This window comes from Ursus americanus, chromosome 2 (assembly GCF_024610735.1).
Source record: "Ursus americanus isolate L20-20 chromosome 2, mUrsAme1.1.p, whole genome shotgun sequence".
Taxonomy (NCBI): Eukaryota; Metazoa; Chordata; class Mammalia; order Carnivora; family Ursidae; genus Ursus; species Ursus americanus.
The window spans coordinates 103,443,958-103,459,970 of NC_142128.1; the positions used below are offsets into that span (position 1 = coordinate 103,443,958).

The 16,013-nt window shown below is 40.4% G+C and overlaps 1 protein-coding gene across 1 annotated transcript in view; it reads left to right on the forward strand.

Moving 5' to 3' along the window:
- ADSS2 (adenylosuccinate synthase 2) overlaps nt 1-16,013 on the forward strand; it is a 34,697-nt gene extending 18,684 nt beyond the window's left edge. Inside the window, exons 5-13 of the mRNA XM_045796202.2 lie at nt 2,910-2,976; nt 3,218-3,325; nt 4,227-4,308; nt 6,368-6,494; nt 7,778-7,932; nt 9,448-9,572; nt 11,032-11,129; nt 13,460-13,609; nt 14,872-16,013. Coding sequence (XP_045652158.1) covers nt 2,910-2,976; nt 3,218-3,325; nt 4,227-4,308; nt 6,368-6,494; nt 7,778-7,932; nt 9,448-9,572; nt 11,032-11,129; nt 13,460-13,609; nt 14,872-14,924 — 965 coding nt within the window. The 3' untranslated portion in view covers nt 14,925-16,013. The remainder of the gene's footprint in view (nt 1-2,909; nt 2,977-3,217; nt 3,326-4,226; nt 4,309-6,367; nt 6,495-7,777; nt 7,933-9,447; nt 9,573-11,031; nt 11,130-13,459; nt 13,610-14,871) is intronic.

Sequence of the window (16,013 nt, forward strand, 5' to 3'; positions counted from 1 at the left end):
CAATATTTTACCCCTTTAACCACTGACTACCTTGTTACACAGACCCTTTCTGGTGCCCGAAAAAGCTACTCTGCTAGGAAAGACCTCTATGCTGACAACTGTAAGACATTGATGAAAGAAATTAAAGGAGACACAAATAAATGGAAAACTATTCTGTGCTTAGGGATGGGAAGAATTAGTACTATTAAAATGTCCGTACTGCCCGAAGCAATCTACAGATTCAGTGCAATCCCTATCAAAATTACAGTGGTATTTTTCACAGAAATAGAGCAAACAATCCTGAAACTTCTATGGAACTGCAGAGAAACGAAATAATCAAAGCAGTCCTGAGAAAGAAAACCCAAAAACCCCACGGACTCGGAGACTGAGAGAACATACTGGAAGTTGCCCGAGGCAGGCAGTTGGTAGTTGCTCGTGCAAAATGGACGAGGGCGGTCAGAAGTTAGAAACTTCCAGTTACAGAATAAAAAAGTCTCGGAGATGCCATGGACAGCATGGTGACTACAGTTAGTCATACAGTATGGCATATTTGAAAGTTGCTAAGATAATAGATCTTGGAAGTTATCACAGTGCACCTGGGTGGCTCCTTCGGGAGAGTATCCTGCTCTCGATCTCAGGTCTTGATCTCAGGGATGTGAGTTCAAGCCCCATGCTGGGTGTGGAGCCTACTTAAGAAAACAAAAAAGAGGTCTTACCACAAAAAGAAATTGTGGCTGTTTATGGTGATCAGTGTTAATTAAACTCACATGGCAGTCATTTTGCTATATATACAAATACCGAATCATTATATTCTACACCAGAAACTAATGTTAAATGTCCCTATAGCTCAAAAAAAAAAAAAAGCTACTCTGACGACCTTTCCTAGTTATTATCTACTCCCCCTCACCGAGGGTAACCACTATTCTCTCAGCATAGATTGGCTTCGTCAGTATTTGAATTTTATACAAATTACACATTTATATAATCTGTTGTGTCTGGCTTCCACTCAGTAGTATGCCCATTTGATTCGTCCTTATTACTAAATGAAGCAATATCTTATTTTCATTGCTGAATCGTATATCCCATTGTATGAATATGGCCCAGTTGATCCATTTTTACCGTTGATGTAACTTTGAGTCATTTCCAATATTGAGTTATTACAAGTAATATTGCTCTGACCATTCCTGTGAATATCTTTTGGTGTGCAATATGCCAGTGCAGTTTAAGGATGTCATCGCTACCCAGTTCTGTGGCACTGAGACAGATAGTGATTTACAGGATAATTTTAAATCACACAGTAAAAATGTACTCTCTGTATTGTGATCACCTAGTGTAGGAAGTGCTGGAACTCCCCTTCGGAGAGGACTAGGGAAACCTGTTAGCCATTCACTGCTGTGCTTGTTAACCTTGCCAAGCAGAGGAGAGGACTGCCTTGACAACTCGGCAGTGTCTCAAAAAGGGGACTTAGGGCAGAGAAGGCTTTAGAGGCTAGGATTAATCAGAGGGTGCTTTAAGGTCCAGTTTCCTCAATTTTTTTTTTCTGGTTTCAACATCCATAACTAAAGCATTCGTCTTCTGATGCTGCCAAATAGTTTTTACACATGCCACCACTAGTTCTAGGAACCTTATATCAGTCATTCTGTTTAAGATTTATACATTTCAACTTATTTGGGTACAGTAACAATCATTAGTGAAAAGAAGCCATGGTTTAATGTATGGAAAAATGATTAAGTTGTACAGTTTAAGTGGGTGAATTTTATGGTATGTAAATTATATTCCCATAAGGCTTTTTTGAAACAAAAGAAGCCTTGGTTAAAAGTTCGAAGACCAAATTCTAGGCCTGCCTGTTCCATAAAATGGCTATTTATTCAGTCGGTAAATATTTGAGAACTTGTAGGCGCAGGAAATCAACTGGTAAGCTAACTGACATGGTCCCAAGACTCATAAAATACTGGTAGGGGAGAGAGTGTGTGGGCGTGAGTGCGCTTGTGCGTGCAGGCAGAAACACAGTCAGGCAGAGGGTATGTCCTGTAGCCCAGGATGTGAAGGAATGTCCGTTGTGACCCAAGGGCAGAAAGGGGGCCCCAGATGAAAGAGCAGACTATGCCTGGAGGCCACAAAAGAGTTCTGTCTTTTTCTTTTGATCAATAGAAAGCCATTGATTTTTAAAGCAAAGGGGGTGGTGACGCCGTATTTGTGTCTTGGAAAGATGGCTTTGCTGCATTAAAAGTTATGAATTTGAGATGTGCAAGAGGGGAAATAGGCACACTCAGTTGGCTACAGTTCTGGCTAGAGACGATGGGAGCTCGGAGAGACTGCTGAGAAGAGAGAGAGAGAGAGAGAGAGATGTCAGAATAACCCAAAGATGTCTGCAGGGTAGAACCTGAAGAAAAGAGGGTATCCTAGTAAACTGAGCTTCATAGAATTCTGGGGTACCCTCTTACTGACCGTTTTTAAAATAATATATGTTGTAGTTAGTAGGAATGAACAATCAGGTGTATTTCATAGTAGTATACCTGTTGACATAATAACCTTCCCTCCCACCATTGTTGGTGCTTTTTAAAATGTATGCATTCGGGGTGCCTAGGTGGAATGGTCGATTGAGCCTCCAATTTTGGTTTCGGCTCAGGTCATGAGATCAAGCCCCATGTCGGGCTCCACGCTTAGTGCGGAGTCTGCTTGTGATCCTCTATTCCTCTCCTTTGACCCCTCCTGCTCATACCCCCTCTCTCTCTCCCTCTGTCTCTTTCCCCCTCCCTTTCTCATAAATAAATAAATCTTTTAAAAAATAAAATATCCATTTGATTAGTCATGATGAAATTAGGCTGAAGGGATTTATAGCTTAAGTAATTTAAAATACAGTATGTTTTGCTCCTCCTATGCTACCTTTGTTTCAACAACAACTGTGATTTGTTTTTTTTCCCCCTCAGTATTCGATTTCCATCAAGCAGCTGATGGTATCCAGGAGCAACAGAGACAAGAACAAGCAGGAAAAAAGTAGGGTGTTTTGTTTTTGTTTTTGGTGCAGTTTAAGCATATCCAGACCCTAATGTTTAAATTCTAGGCCAGAGGTTTAAGAAAAATTTTTAGAATATCCTGTTTAGATTCCAGAGAAAATCAATAGGATTGTGAAAATAAACTTACAGAAAATAGAGTACCTTCATTCTTTGTGATGATCTGACCACAAGAGCTCCATCTTTCTTGTCTAACTCAAAGCTTTTTCTGATTTATTTTTAAGTTTGGGTACCACAAAAAAGGGCATTGGCCCAGTTTATTCTTCCAAAGCTGCTCGGAGTGGACTGCGGATGTGCGATCTGGTTTCTGACTTTGATGGCTTCTCTGAGAGGTAACTAGCTTGTGTTTCAGAGTGGAAAGAGCAAATGGATTTTTTGAAATTTTTCAAATCCAGGTTGCAAATTGGTAAAATCGGTCTTCTAGTTGAATAGTGGTAGTTGGCTTTTCTTGTTTTATTTGGACTTTAAAGTTATTTTTATTACTTAATTTCAAATTAAACTTCATGGAAAGTAACCTCATGTTGCTATCCTAGCAGTACCCCAAGAAGGCAAAGCCAAGGTCATATGTAAGGATTGGAGTTTGGGATGGTTTGTTGAGAAACAGAGTTTCCAGGGGGTGCTTTGGTGAGGTTACCACATCCTAGAGTCTTGACCCTCAGATTTTCAGTTCTGGAGACCTCTCTTCCCCCACCTAGACCTAATTAGGCTCTTAGGTACTGGTGAACTATTTGTACCAAACTCACCTTAAATAATAGAAATTGCCTCGTTGACACTTACTCTCTAGAAAAATCTCCATGAGAGACCTAATCATCATCAAAGCTATCTGGTGACTCAGTGACATGGGGTTAGTTGGTTGCATTTAATAACAGGTGGCATCAAAGGCCTAACCTCTGTCTCTTAAAAACATCGTGTAGACCATCCCCTTTTATTTTTCACACAGTGTAATATAATTCATATTCACGTGTTACTACAGACTAGTTCTTCCCCTTCCCTCCACACACATCATCATGATTATGTTGTTGGCCTTCCTAAATTTGAATAAAAAGTACTGTTTTTGAGTGTATCATTTATTCATATGATTGATCTGTTTAGATTTTATTTCTTAGAATGTAGCTTCAGTTTGGGATACATTTGTTATTAAAACTGCTTATCTACAGAAACCATTTGAATCGAATGATATTATTCGGACTATTTTTAATTGAGCTGTTGGCTTGCTTTATCTATATTTCTCAGGTTCAAAGTTCTGGCTAACCAATACAAATCTATATACCCCACTCTGGAAATCGACATTGAAGGCGAATTACAAAAACTCAAGGTAATGCTTTCTGGCCTTTCTAATGTCCTTTTTAGAACTTGTTTGCCAGATTGGCATCTAAGATCTTTCATTCATTCGGGTTTTGTGTTAGGAACTGCAAACATAAGAATGAAGAACGTAGAGTATTTAATTTCCTTTATGGAAATTACGCTGTGACTGAGAAGTTATATGTTAAATAATTTATAGTATAATAAATGCCACACAGATATGTGTAAAGCATTGGAAATAAGAACTAGTAAAGCAAATTGCTTGTCCTTTTTAAGTCTAAAAGCATATAGGCCTACCTAAAAGGACATGGCATGTTTGAGTCACTTCACATAATGTGGCTGAAAGAAAATATTGAGTGGGGAGCAGAGTTGGATTTCACAGATCTTGTATTGGTCTCATATGCAACAATAGGGAGTTTGGCTTTTATCGTGGAGTTAATGAAAAGCTAGTGAGTAATTCTGAGCAGAAAAAAGACGAGATTTGTATTATATAAAAATCCCTCCTAGCAATGTGGAGCATAGATCAACAGAGGGGCAGCAGGAGATAACTTGTAAAGCTGGCAGGCCCGTTCTGGAAGGACGCCCCACAGGGCTAGTGTCTTTAACACTTGGTCTTAAAAGACAAAGAAGGTGATTGGCCAAAGGTTGGGTCCATGTGTGGCCACTTTTAGGTGTCAGTGGTGCCTGAGTTCATCAGTAGGCAAATCTCCTACCCTTTCCACCCTTAAATTCGTCCCTGATGTTTGGTGCGTTTCAAGCTGGGCCCTATGTATCTGATTATTACTTCTTCTCTGAATAGCTATGAACATGAATTCCAGAGCTGAAAAGGAATTTACAAACCTCATATGCATTCTAGAATGGTTGTAGACCTTAGGCCTATCTACTCACTGAATTCCTTTAACAAACAAACAAACAAACAAACCTCCAAGGAAGATTCTAAATGTTGGTATTTAGATTTCAGTGTATTGGTCATTGCTTAGAATAGACTGCCAGCTTCTTTTCATTCTGTCATGCAACAAATATTTTAAATTTATTCCAGGCAACTTGGAAATATTTATGCACTAAAGTTTGGATATGGCTTTTTGGTTCTGTTCTATCCATGTTTCATGTGAATGTAAAGCAGATGAATAATCATGAACAGAATTGGGGAAGAAGATTCTTAATAGGTGGGATATGTTGAGCCAGCACTTTAAGGAATAAGGGACATGATGAACGGCATGGTCATTTCAGGCATAACAAAAGGTCTAAACCAGGAATAAGCAGGAGACTAGAGCCAAGGGAGGGGGTACGAGACTTTCATCAGTGGGTATAACCTGTTCGGTGAGTTCATGAGTGGATTGTGGAATTTCCATACTAGACTGGCTAAATATGAAAACATAGTTGAAACTGGGTTTTATTGTAGTTATACTTTAGGCCTTGGGGGAACTCTTGTTTATATTACATTTTTAATTGAATTCTAAAGTTAAGCAGTATTATTAATACTTTAAATATATTTTATGAGAGTTTTATAATGCTCATGTATAAAATAGTTGATATTATCTGCTAGTAATACTGCTGAGATATTGCTGTCATGGGACACAGTGGCAAAAGATTATTAACAATTACCGCTTTTTGTATGCTCGTCAATGTTACCTGTGACCCGCACCAGCATTTTGACAGTCACCCAGTGCGTGTTTCAAAACTCATGGTTACATGGATTATAAATGCGGCTTTTTAAATACCTCATAAAATATAAAAGCACAGTATAGTACGGTCAGCTCTTTTTATTTTCCCGAGAGCTGGTTTATGAAGAATGTAAGGTTGTCATCATTACTTTCAGTGAGGTTCACGTAGAACTTTGAATTTCATTGTTTCTCTGCTGTTCTTGAGCTTGGGTCTCTTTCCTGGTTCTGGAAAGTCAGGACGAGAGACCAAAGCTAATCCAGATACGCAGTAGGGTGAGCACCGTCACCAACCCCCTTCTGCCTTGCATGACTTCAGTTTGCCTGGTCACAGAGTCAGGTGAGTTTTACTTGCCCTGAGCATGTTGTAAATTTATTAGTACACACTGAAATTGGTTTTTGTCTTTGTAGGGTTATATGGAAAGGATTAAACCGATGGTGAGAGATGGCGTTTACTTCCTCTACGAGGCCCTGCATGGGCCACCGAAGAAAATCTTGGTAGAAGGTGCGAATGCAGCACTGCTAGATATTGATTTTGGTGAGTGAGATAAGACTTGCAGGAGCCTAACCGAGCCCGAAAGCACTTAGGGTATAAATAATGAATGTTCACCTTATGGGGTTTTAAAACAAGGCTTTTAGCTTGTATATTCAGGCATGATGGATGGTTGTCATCTACTAATCTTTTTTTTTAAAGCAATATTGTGGAATACACAATGCATGTGTTACATTTCATAGTTGAGTAGAAAAATGAAATCTCTATTTGGGTCAGTGGGTTTGGGATACTGTAAACGGATTTCTGTTGTTTGGTTCATGCGCCATTTGCTTGGAACTATAAGATGATTAGAGGAATCCTGTGGAAGGATAATTACCTTTAATTCAGCCATTTTTTTAAATATCGAGAACTAATAAACTTTGTCATTGAACATACCCCGTCTAAGATCTGTGGAAGTCTGTTGAACTCCCTTGGTGTGAGACTCTGAATGGATTAGGGCATTTCCTCCATCTTCAAAAAGTTAAGGCTTTGACGTCTTCCAGCTACTGCCCCATTGGTTGTTGGCCTTTCCCTCTGAACATGATCTCAAAGGATAAGTCTGAGTGTTCTTAGCTCTTAAAGACATTTCATTGGCTTTTGACTGCATGTATACCAATTAAAGAAAATGTCTATTTCTATTACAGTGAAGATGTATTTTTTACTTCATGATATGCCTGTGGAATCTGGAAAGAAAGCAGAGTGTCTGGTTAGCTTAGTGGATAGTTGAAGTAGGAACGGGATCTTTGGGGATGGAGGAGTACACCCCTCTTAGCTTCTCTTGTCGTTTTTGGGATTATTCCCTTAATATAGACCAGAAGGTAGGATAATGAATACCACAGAATTCTTAGTATCCTGGTGTCGGTCTAGGTTGTGGCTGTATCGTAAAAATCAGTATCAAGGGAATAAAATAAAGTCGTTTTTAAACCAATAGGAACATGTTAAAAACACATAGATTATAAGTCTACACGGTGGAATAACGCCTGGGTTTTGGCATGAAATTATTTAGTGGTCCATTAGGTGAGTAGCTACCATACAGAGCTGAGTAACTGAACACTCAAGGAACCTGCCCAGAGTGAGCACTGCAGAGATAGCTCTAACTACCTGTGTTCTGCTCTCATTACAGACAGAAGGGATCAAGACTAAAGGTTGAGGTTTGAGAGGGCAGTTGTAGTCAAGTCTGTCTCGTACCTAGAATGTACCAAATGCAGATTTTTCACAGTAATTGTTTCAGAGTACTGTATATCTATGTGTGTATAATATTTGTTTCTTTTTTTTTTTTTTTTTTTAAGGAACTTACCCTTTTGTGACCTCTTCAAACTGTACTGTTGGAGGTGTCTGTACCGGGTTGGGAATGCCCCCTCAAAATGTTGGAGAAGTGTATGGGGTTGTGAAAGCTTACACAACTCGAGTTGGCATTGGTGCCTTCCCAACAGAGCAAGACAATGTAAGCCTGTTTTTCAGTAGATCCAATTCTGGAAGTTTTAAAGTAAAAACTCCCAGGGCGACTGGGTGGCTCAGTTGGTTAAGTGTCCGACTCTTGGTTTCAGCTTAGGTCGTGATCTTGCGGTTGTGGGATCGAGCCCTCCATTGGGCTCCACACTCAGCACGGAGTCTGCTTCAGATTCCCTCTTTCTCTCTTGCTCTCTTTCTTTCTCTCTGTCAAATAAATATATAAAATCTTTTTAAAGAGTGAGGGGGCGGTGCCTGGGTGGCTCAGTTGGTTTAGCATCTGCCTTTGGCTCAGGTCATGATCCCAGGGTCCTGGGAACGAGCCCCGTATCGGGCTCCCTGAATGGAGGGAGGGGAGTCTGCTTCTCCCTCTCCCTCAGCCTACCGCTCCCCCTGCTCGTGCTCGCTCTCTCTCTGTCAAATAAATCTTTAAAATAAATACACTAAATAAAAACTTCTGCTTTTTTTCCCTTAATGGATTCTTATCTTCCTGTGCTTTTCACTTAAGTGGCAGCAGATTGGCAACAAAAGACAGAGGGTTAAAGAGTACTGACAGGTAATTGTAAGTGCGAGGCCACGCGAAGGTGGGATTATGAGGAAGGTTGAGATAGTGGAGGAGAAAGAAGTGGTTAAAAATAAGAACTGCCTTTCACCAAGAGCTTATTAGGAGCCGAGGCTGAGAAGAGCGACTTCCAGCCTTGGTCTAATCCTAGCCGGCACCTCTGCAGCAGTGACGTTGGGCCAGGCACTGTCCAGGTGTTGTATGCTCAGAAGCCCTTTGGACCTCACGACCCTCAGGGAGCTGGGTGGTGTCACTCTCCCCCCTCCACACGAGGAAACAGGCACTGAGGGATGCAGTCACTTGCGCAAAGTCACATGGAGGGACGGGGCTGGAGTTCAAACCTGACAGAGCAACATTTTAAACATTTTAGTTGTATTGATGTAGAATACAAGAGGTAGTGAAATGATGACTTTAATCAGAAAGGTGTAAATTAGGGAATAGATAGATAAGTGAATAATTGGGTTCTAGGGAATGGCTGTGGCTTAGATCTTTGAGCCTTGTCGTTAGGCTTAACTCTCTTAGAAGGGGCATCGTGTTGTCCACAACTACTGACTAGCTGAGAGTTCGTCTTACGGTTTTCAGGAGGATCATCGAATTACAGTTCTTGGAACAATTGGCTTAACTTGTCTATTTTAATAAATAATTAACAACCTTGCTTTTAATGTGCAGCATTTTGTATGTTAATCTAAATTTTAAGAAGTTATCTAACATTGTAAAAAATACTGGTTTTAAAGAAATGGTAAAAAAGGAAGCCAAAAGTCGATCTCTTCCAGATAATGCCTGCCTCACATAATATCCATCATCTGTATGGAATTCTGTCTTCCACTTAGTTATTTTTTAGAAGATGTTCATCTCTCTAAGACTTTGACTTGTTCTATGATCTTACGTAATTCTACTAGATTTACAGCATTGGTATTATAATCCTAAATCCTGTTTTCTGTTTTCTAGGAAATTGGAGAATTATTACAAACAAGAGGTCGAGAGTTTGGGGTAACCACTGGAAGGAAACGAAGGTGTGGCTGGCTGGACTTGGTTTTGCTCAAATATGCTCATATGATTAATGGATTTACTGCGTGAGTATTCTTAGAAACATTTATTTCAGGAAACTAAGGTATAGTTCATGATCGCAGGTTAAATTTTGTGGTGTGCAAGCTTGAAAAGTAGTACCTTGGTAGAAAAATTTCACTGTTTAGCCTCCAAATGAAATTGTAGCTGAAGGTTCAAGTGGACCAAGATCTAGAGGAAGGATACCCAAGGGAGAGGACCACAGGTTGTCTTCCTACACATCCACTGTTGGGAAAAAGGAATCATGATACTCTCACATGCACGTTAATATAGAAGGAAGTGAGATAGGTGGGTAGGTAGATAGATGGTGTGTTTTGCTTATATGGAGGGGAGGCAATATAACCGATGTAGTGCGTGGGCTTGATTAATGTCTAACTTCTGTTTTCAAATCTCAGATTCATGCGCTGTGCCAGGACTTTGGTCAAGTTAATCTTTCTGTGCCTTTTTCATCATCTTTAAAATCTAGATAATAATCAGGCAGGCATTTTGAAAATTAGATGAGAAATATAGTGGGAGCATATAGCGTGCTGCCTGGCTCATTGAAAACACTCGGCAAAAAGTTGCTATTCACACATGTATAAAAATATGTAAATAAATGTATTTCTGATTGTATTAATTTGACTTAACTTTCCAGCAAATAACAGAATAAAGTATAAAAAAATAATTTGTGGATAAGAATCCCAAACCTACTGTTTTATCTAATTGTATAGATTTTCCCTTAAAACTGTTTCCCAGTCAGTTTATTGGGAGATTTGATGTATCTCGAAGAGGTCCTTGATGCAGTGTCCTCACTTTGCTTTGACAATTTCTGAGCAGAAGGGCGGAGGTGATAGTAACCAGAGTAAAGAAATGAGGGTCGATGACCTATGTGTAAATGTACGTGTATCTCGTAGTCTTCGTGTGGAACAGTGAGTTCTGCTGTGTCCCACAGCGTGCATCCTTTACTGCAGGCAGCTGTCCCTCAGACATGTGTTACCCATCATAAGAAAGCTAAGCGGGGCGCCTGGGTGGCTCAGTCGGTTAAACATCCAACTCCTGATTTCGGCTCAGGTCATGATCTCAGGGTCATGAGATCAAGCCATGTGCTGGGCTCTGCACGGAGCGTGAAGCCTGCTTGAGATTCTCTCCCCCACTCCCCCCCATCTCACTTGTGTGCACACTCTCTCAAAAATAATAAATAAAATAAAGAAATATAAAAAAAAGAAAGCTAAGCAAGATGGTATGGATCAATCAGGGAAAATATAATTTTTAGAAAAGTAACTCACCAGTAGATCAGTTAAGTCATTTTTTGTTATGAGGAAAATGCATGCTTTATGTGTGGCACACTTTAGGACATAATCCTAACCAGTTTTCAGAATTGCTTTGGAATGTGTAGCTTTGTACGAATTTTCCTTTACTTCCTCATCAAGTTAGATGTTTGGGCCTTGCGTAGTTTGCCGTTTGAACGTTGCCTTTCCTTCCCCTTAGGTTGGCACTTACCAAATTGGATATTTTGGACATGTTTACGGAAATCAAAGTTGGAGTTGCTTACAAGTTAGATGGTGAAATCATACCTCATTTCCCAGGTACTTTTTTCAGTCTGTGATATAAAGAATATTATTAGGTGAACGTGTTAGAGCAGTTTCGTAAAGCTCTTCTGCGTAGTTCATGACGTATAGTCATGGGGTCGAGACGCTCTTTGTGAAACGCACGAATATATTCTCATATTATTAGCATTTGTTTCAAGGTTGCTCTGTGTTTGGATCCTGGGTTGCAGTTGTAAGCATGTGTTCAGACTCAGAATAGGAAAGAAGAAACCTGGGACCTCGGAGCCCAGCCAGCGATGCTGCCCCTGAATCTCATCTTCCCTGATTTGAAAGTAACTGCTGTGTAGGCCGCCTGCTCTTCCTGGAGAACTGTGGGGTCGGAGAACAGAGCGCTTCTCCTGAGAGGCAGCAGGCTCTTCAGGCACTAACCCAGCCTGTTCTTCAAGCCCCGTGAATGCTTTTTTCCTGATCTCCTATGTCAGAAGGGGGTGGTTGTAGGGAGACTTCCTACACGAGGCACTGTGTTTCTTCAGGTGTATCTTTAGTGATGGGGTTTCTTCAGTGACTTAGGAAGTTGCATACGTGTCTCCAGCTTCCAGAAATAGGAGCAGTTCATTTGATTAGTCGTCCTGTAAGCCTGGGAATATGCCAAACAAAGGAATATTCACTAGCTTGATGAAACTTGGTAGGCTGGTAGGTTTTGTGACTTGCTGATGACGACCCGTCCTCGGCAACCGAGGATCACCTCAAGTTCTTAGAAACACGTTTAAAATCATTATCTGTTAGTCCGAGGGTCCGTCTCCAGTTCGGTTTCTCTTGACTGTTCTTTTCCTTGATTGTGGATCACTGTTTCTGTGACTAATGACTTCTGGTTGACTGTGTTTATGTTGTAGTGACTCGGATTCTGTTTTCTTCCTCTGAAGGTATTGGTTCTTGTTTTAGGGGACAGTTGAATTACTGGCCGATCATCTTGAACTTGTATAAGCTCGGTTTTCTTCTGTGTTAGTATAGTTACGTGCAGAGCCAGGGTGTTTCCCAAACCACCAACCTGGTGGGGGTCAGTCTCCAAATTCTGTCTCCTCTGTGGATCTTGGTAGCTTGGTTTTAGGCTTCGTTATGGAGGGTCTGCAGTCAGTTATACTCTTGAGCCTGGTTTTTAATTTTAAGGAGCAGCCTTTCTGCTATCTCAGGTGAGTGGCAGGAGAGCAACTGAAGTGTAGAGACATCTCTCTGATCTGGCAGTGCTGGAGCTCCAGTGTATCCTGTCCCTTCCCTTCTCCCAGCACCGCTTGACCTCTGGAATCTGTCCCACTCAACTGTGTGACAACTAAGAGCTGGTAAGCCTCAGTGGTCCCACGGGTCCCTCCTGTGTGAAGTTGAACGTTAGGCATGGGACTTTCACACGGACTTAAGAGGGGTGGGAGCTCCCTGTCTGGCTCCCTCCTCTCTGACACTTGACCATGATGACTGTAGCCACTTCAGCTTTGCTGAAACCTGATTATCTCTCCTCTCGGCTGAGTCAGACCACTGTTCTCCACTGACTCTAGTGTCCTGACTTCCAGTGGCCGGGAAGGTGTCCCTGGTCACAGAGTTGAGTAGTTTCAGGACTTGGTTGTGAGTTTTCTCTTTCTCAGAACCTGCAGCTTTGTGCTGCCTGTTGTCCGCATTGACCAGTCGGGCGATATGGGCTGTGGCGGGGAGGCCGCTCCCTTCAGTGGACGGCAGTTTCTGAACGGGAGTCCTCAGTGGGCCGCACTTCCGCAGCTGGGCAATGAGCGTCTCAGTCGTGACGTGGGAAGTCTGGACAGAATCCGCACGGCACGCACTGTATTGTGTCTGTTCAAAGAAGCTGTTCTTACTTCCGTACGTTTTCCGTTTCTGTTAGGGGCTAGAGAGAAAATGGTGAGGTGAGATGATGAAGAAAATTTCCAGCTAAGCTTTGCACAATCACAAAATCACTCGATTTCCCAGATGAGAGCAAGCACGCAAGTCTCCTTTCTGTGAGGTTGCTGTCTTTATGCGGGTCCATAATCTCTAATCCACAGTGCGGAATCTAAAAAGCTCTAAAAATGGGAAGTTTAAATTTTTGCACCAAAGTCCTTTGACAGCAAAACTTGAGTTGATATTAGAACTAAAATCTCTCTGCTTAGAGTGAATAATGCTGTTGCTGCAGGAATGTGTTTGATTATGAAAATATTGCCTCAGGTGGTAAATGTCTGACTTTCCTACACTCCGGGAAGCTCTGCATTCCAAAACACCTCTGGCTCCGAGGATTTTCATAAGAGATCATGAACCTTTGACATAGCAAAAAGCCGTTTGCAATAGGCAGCGCTCTACCATGGAAAACAGACTTACTCTTTAACTTTCAGCAAACCAAGAAGTCTTAAATAAAGTTGAAGTTCAATATAAGACACTCCCAGGTTGGAACACAGATATATCAAATGCAAGGACATTTAAAGAACTACCTGTTAATGCACAAAATTACGTTCGATTTATTGAAGATGAGCTTCAAATTCCAGGTAAGTATACTTTATGAACGGCTATCTTTACGTCTAACTTAACTGCCTACCTTTGAGATAGGATAAAAGAAAAATCATTATTACTTTGTAGAGTGTTCATGATTTGCATCAATGCCCAGGAAAGTATAAAATCATCTTATTTCTTAGAGTAAATATAGTCCTCTTTCTTTAATCCTTCATCTGCCTGAAGATAGTAGGTTATCTCCCACTATTTTGATCCTGTCTTAATTCTCTGCTACTCTGGTTTTTACCTTGTGACTTTCATGCTTGTGGCTTTCTCCCTTTTAGTCACAAATCCTTTTGTATCTTCACCTCCACCAAAAATGGTTTGTGGTTTTTCCATTCGAGATGAAACCACTCTTGGGAGTTGGGGGAGTTTCTTGAATAATTAGGAAATAACAGGTAGAGAAAATAGGAAATTCAGTCTAAAAAAATATTAGGGGAAAGAATAAAACTTTATTAAAAAACAAGCTGGCCAGGGAGTTAGGCATAACAAGGTTATCGCTGTGACTAGTTAATGGAAGTCTTTTAACACATTGCTTTCTTGCTTCTACTTGCACTGGTAGAGATTGGAGAGACAAAAGCAAAGTGGGTAGAAGGTGTCCTCCATATAGAATCCATTATGTACTTATTCTGATTTGTATTGTGGTTTGTCTCAAATACGAGTCTTGTTTTCCAAATTGCTAGCTGCCCCGGCCAGTGTGATGTCCAATTTAGTCAGCATGTTTGCTATGGTTCTTAGTCAACATTTTTTTGAAATACAAGCAATAGTGAATTTAACAATGGCCTGTGTAAAATGCCATAAAGGTTAACCCGTGTGGAACAATATTTACAGATTCCTGTAGACTGGTTCAGGCTGTGCAAGTTGAAATAGTATTCGTTCCCAGATGTTTCTACGTTTTTGAGCTACAGAAGTTACAGTGTCACCTCTTAGCATCCTGCGTTTATCAAAGATGCTTATTTTATCTCGTTATTAGGGACTTAATCAAGGACTCTTTAGATCTCTGCTGGTTTGGGCCAATATTTTGTTAACCTGATTATTAGTCATTGAGGACTTGGAAATACTGTGTGATTAAAACTGGAGCTGGTAAGGCACTGTTCAGAAATCAGCCCAGTCAGTCTTCTAGCAGGACAGTGAGGGATAGCAAAAGGCACCTGGCAGAGTTAAATAGTGACCTTGAGAAACATGGGAGATCTTTTCATCCCAAGGATTAAACGTTATAAATGAATTAATACTGTTCTTTACTTTTTTCCCCTACTAGTTAAATGGATTGGTGTAGGTAAATCCAGAGAGTCTATGATTCAACTCTTCTAGGGATTTCCAGTGACGCAAGAAGCACTCCTTGAGAAGGGGGGAAAGGACTTTCTTAAATATTTCATTTATGATCTGCAAATTTCAAGAGGAAAGACACTGAAGTGAGTTTTAAGCCCTGCGGTTGTTTCCGGTCACGTAAGCTGGCTGGCTGCTGTGGAGAGAGACTCTGGCGTGTTCCGGTGTCAGCCGCCCTCGCTGGCGGAGTCGCCGAGTCCGGTGTTGCTCCCGCTGCTCACGGTGCCACGTTTGCTTTCAGTGTGTGGTCGCAGTATGATCCGTGTTGTTTGAAATCTCAACTAGAATTCCTTTCAGCGTAGTTTTTCTTCGTTAGTGTCATTGTGTGTTCTTAGGTTTTACCTCTATTAAATGGCAAGAACAATTAATGCAGTTTTGCACAAATATTTTTTACATTCTGGTCTTTCAATTTGTCATTGTGATCTTTGCTGTTAGAAAAAAATGATGAAAAGAAGGGTTCTATAAACTTTTGTAATGCTATAAATTGTTTAACTTGTGAACTGTTTATTTTCTGCTGAGACCATTGCAAATTTGAGCTTTGGCGGGTGGGGGGGATTATATCCATGTATCCTTTAATTTGTACAGAACACAAAACTTACTTCTCTCTGTAAATTATTTAATACACTGGACATTTAATTAAATGTTCAGAGAAAGGTGTTCCCTAAAACAACAATCTTAATGTTAAAAAAATTAGTCATTAAAAGATCGTTGTGATAATTGGTGGATATTTTTCTTTAATTTCAGGCATTAACTATGAAATGTATGGCTGTTCTTTTTTATCTTACCATTATTTCTAAATCTAGTGGATTGATTTTCAACATTGTGCCTGCCAGTATGCCTACAGAATCATCTGTAAGTGTCCAAATGAACCCAAATTGTCAGTTGTAATTTTGATCATGCCTTTATTTTTTCTTTCTTGGAAAAAAAGAGGTGTTGTTTTGACAATTAGGCTTAACATACTGTGTTGTAGATTATCCTTCAGTGAACTATTTTAAATGTTTAAATTAGGTGCCACTTAAATTTATTTTATTATACCATCAATAGCTGATTAAAAAGAACCAAATATTTCTAGTA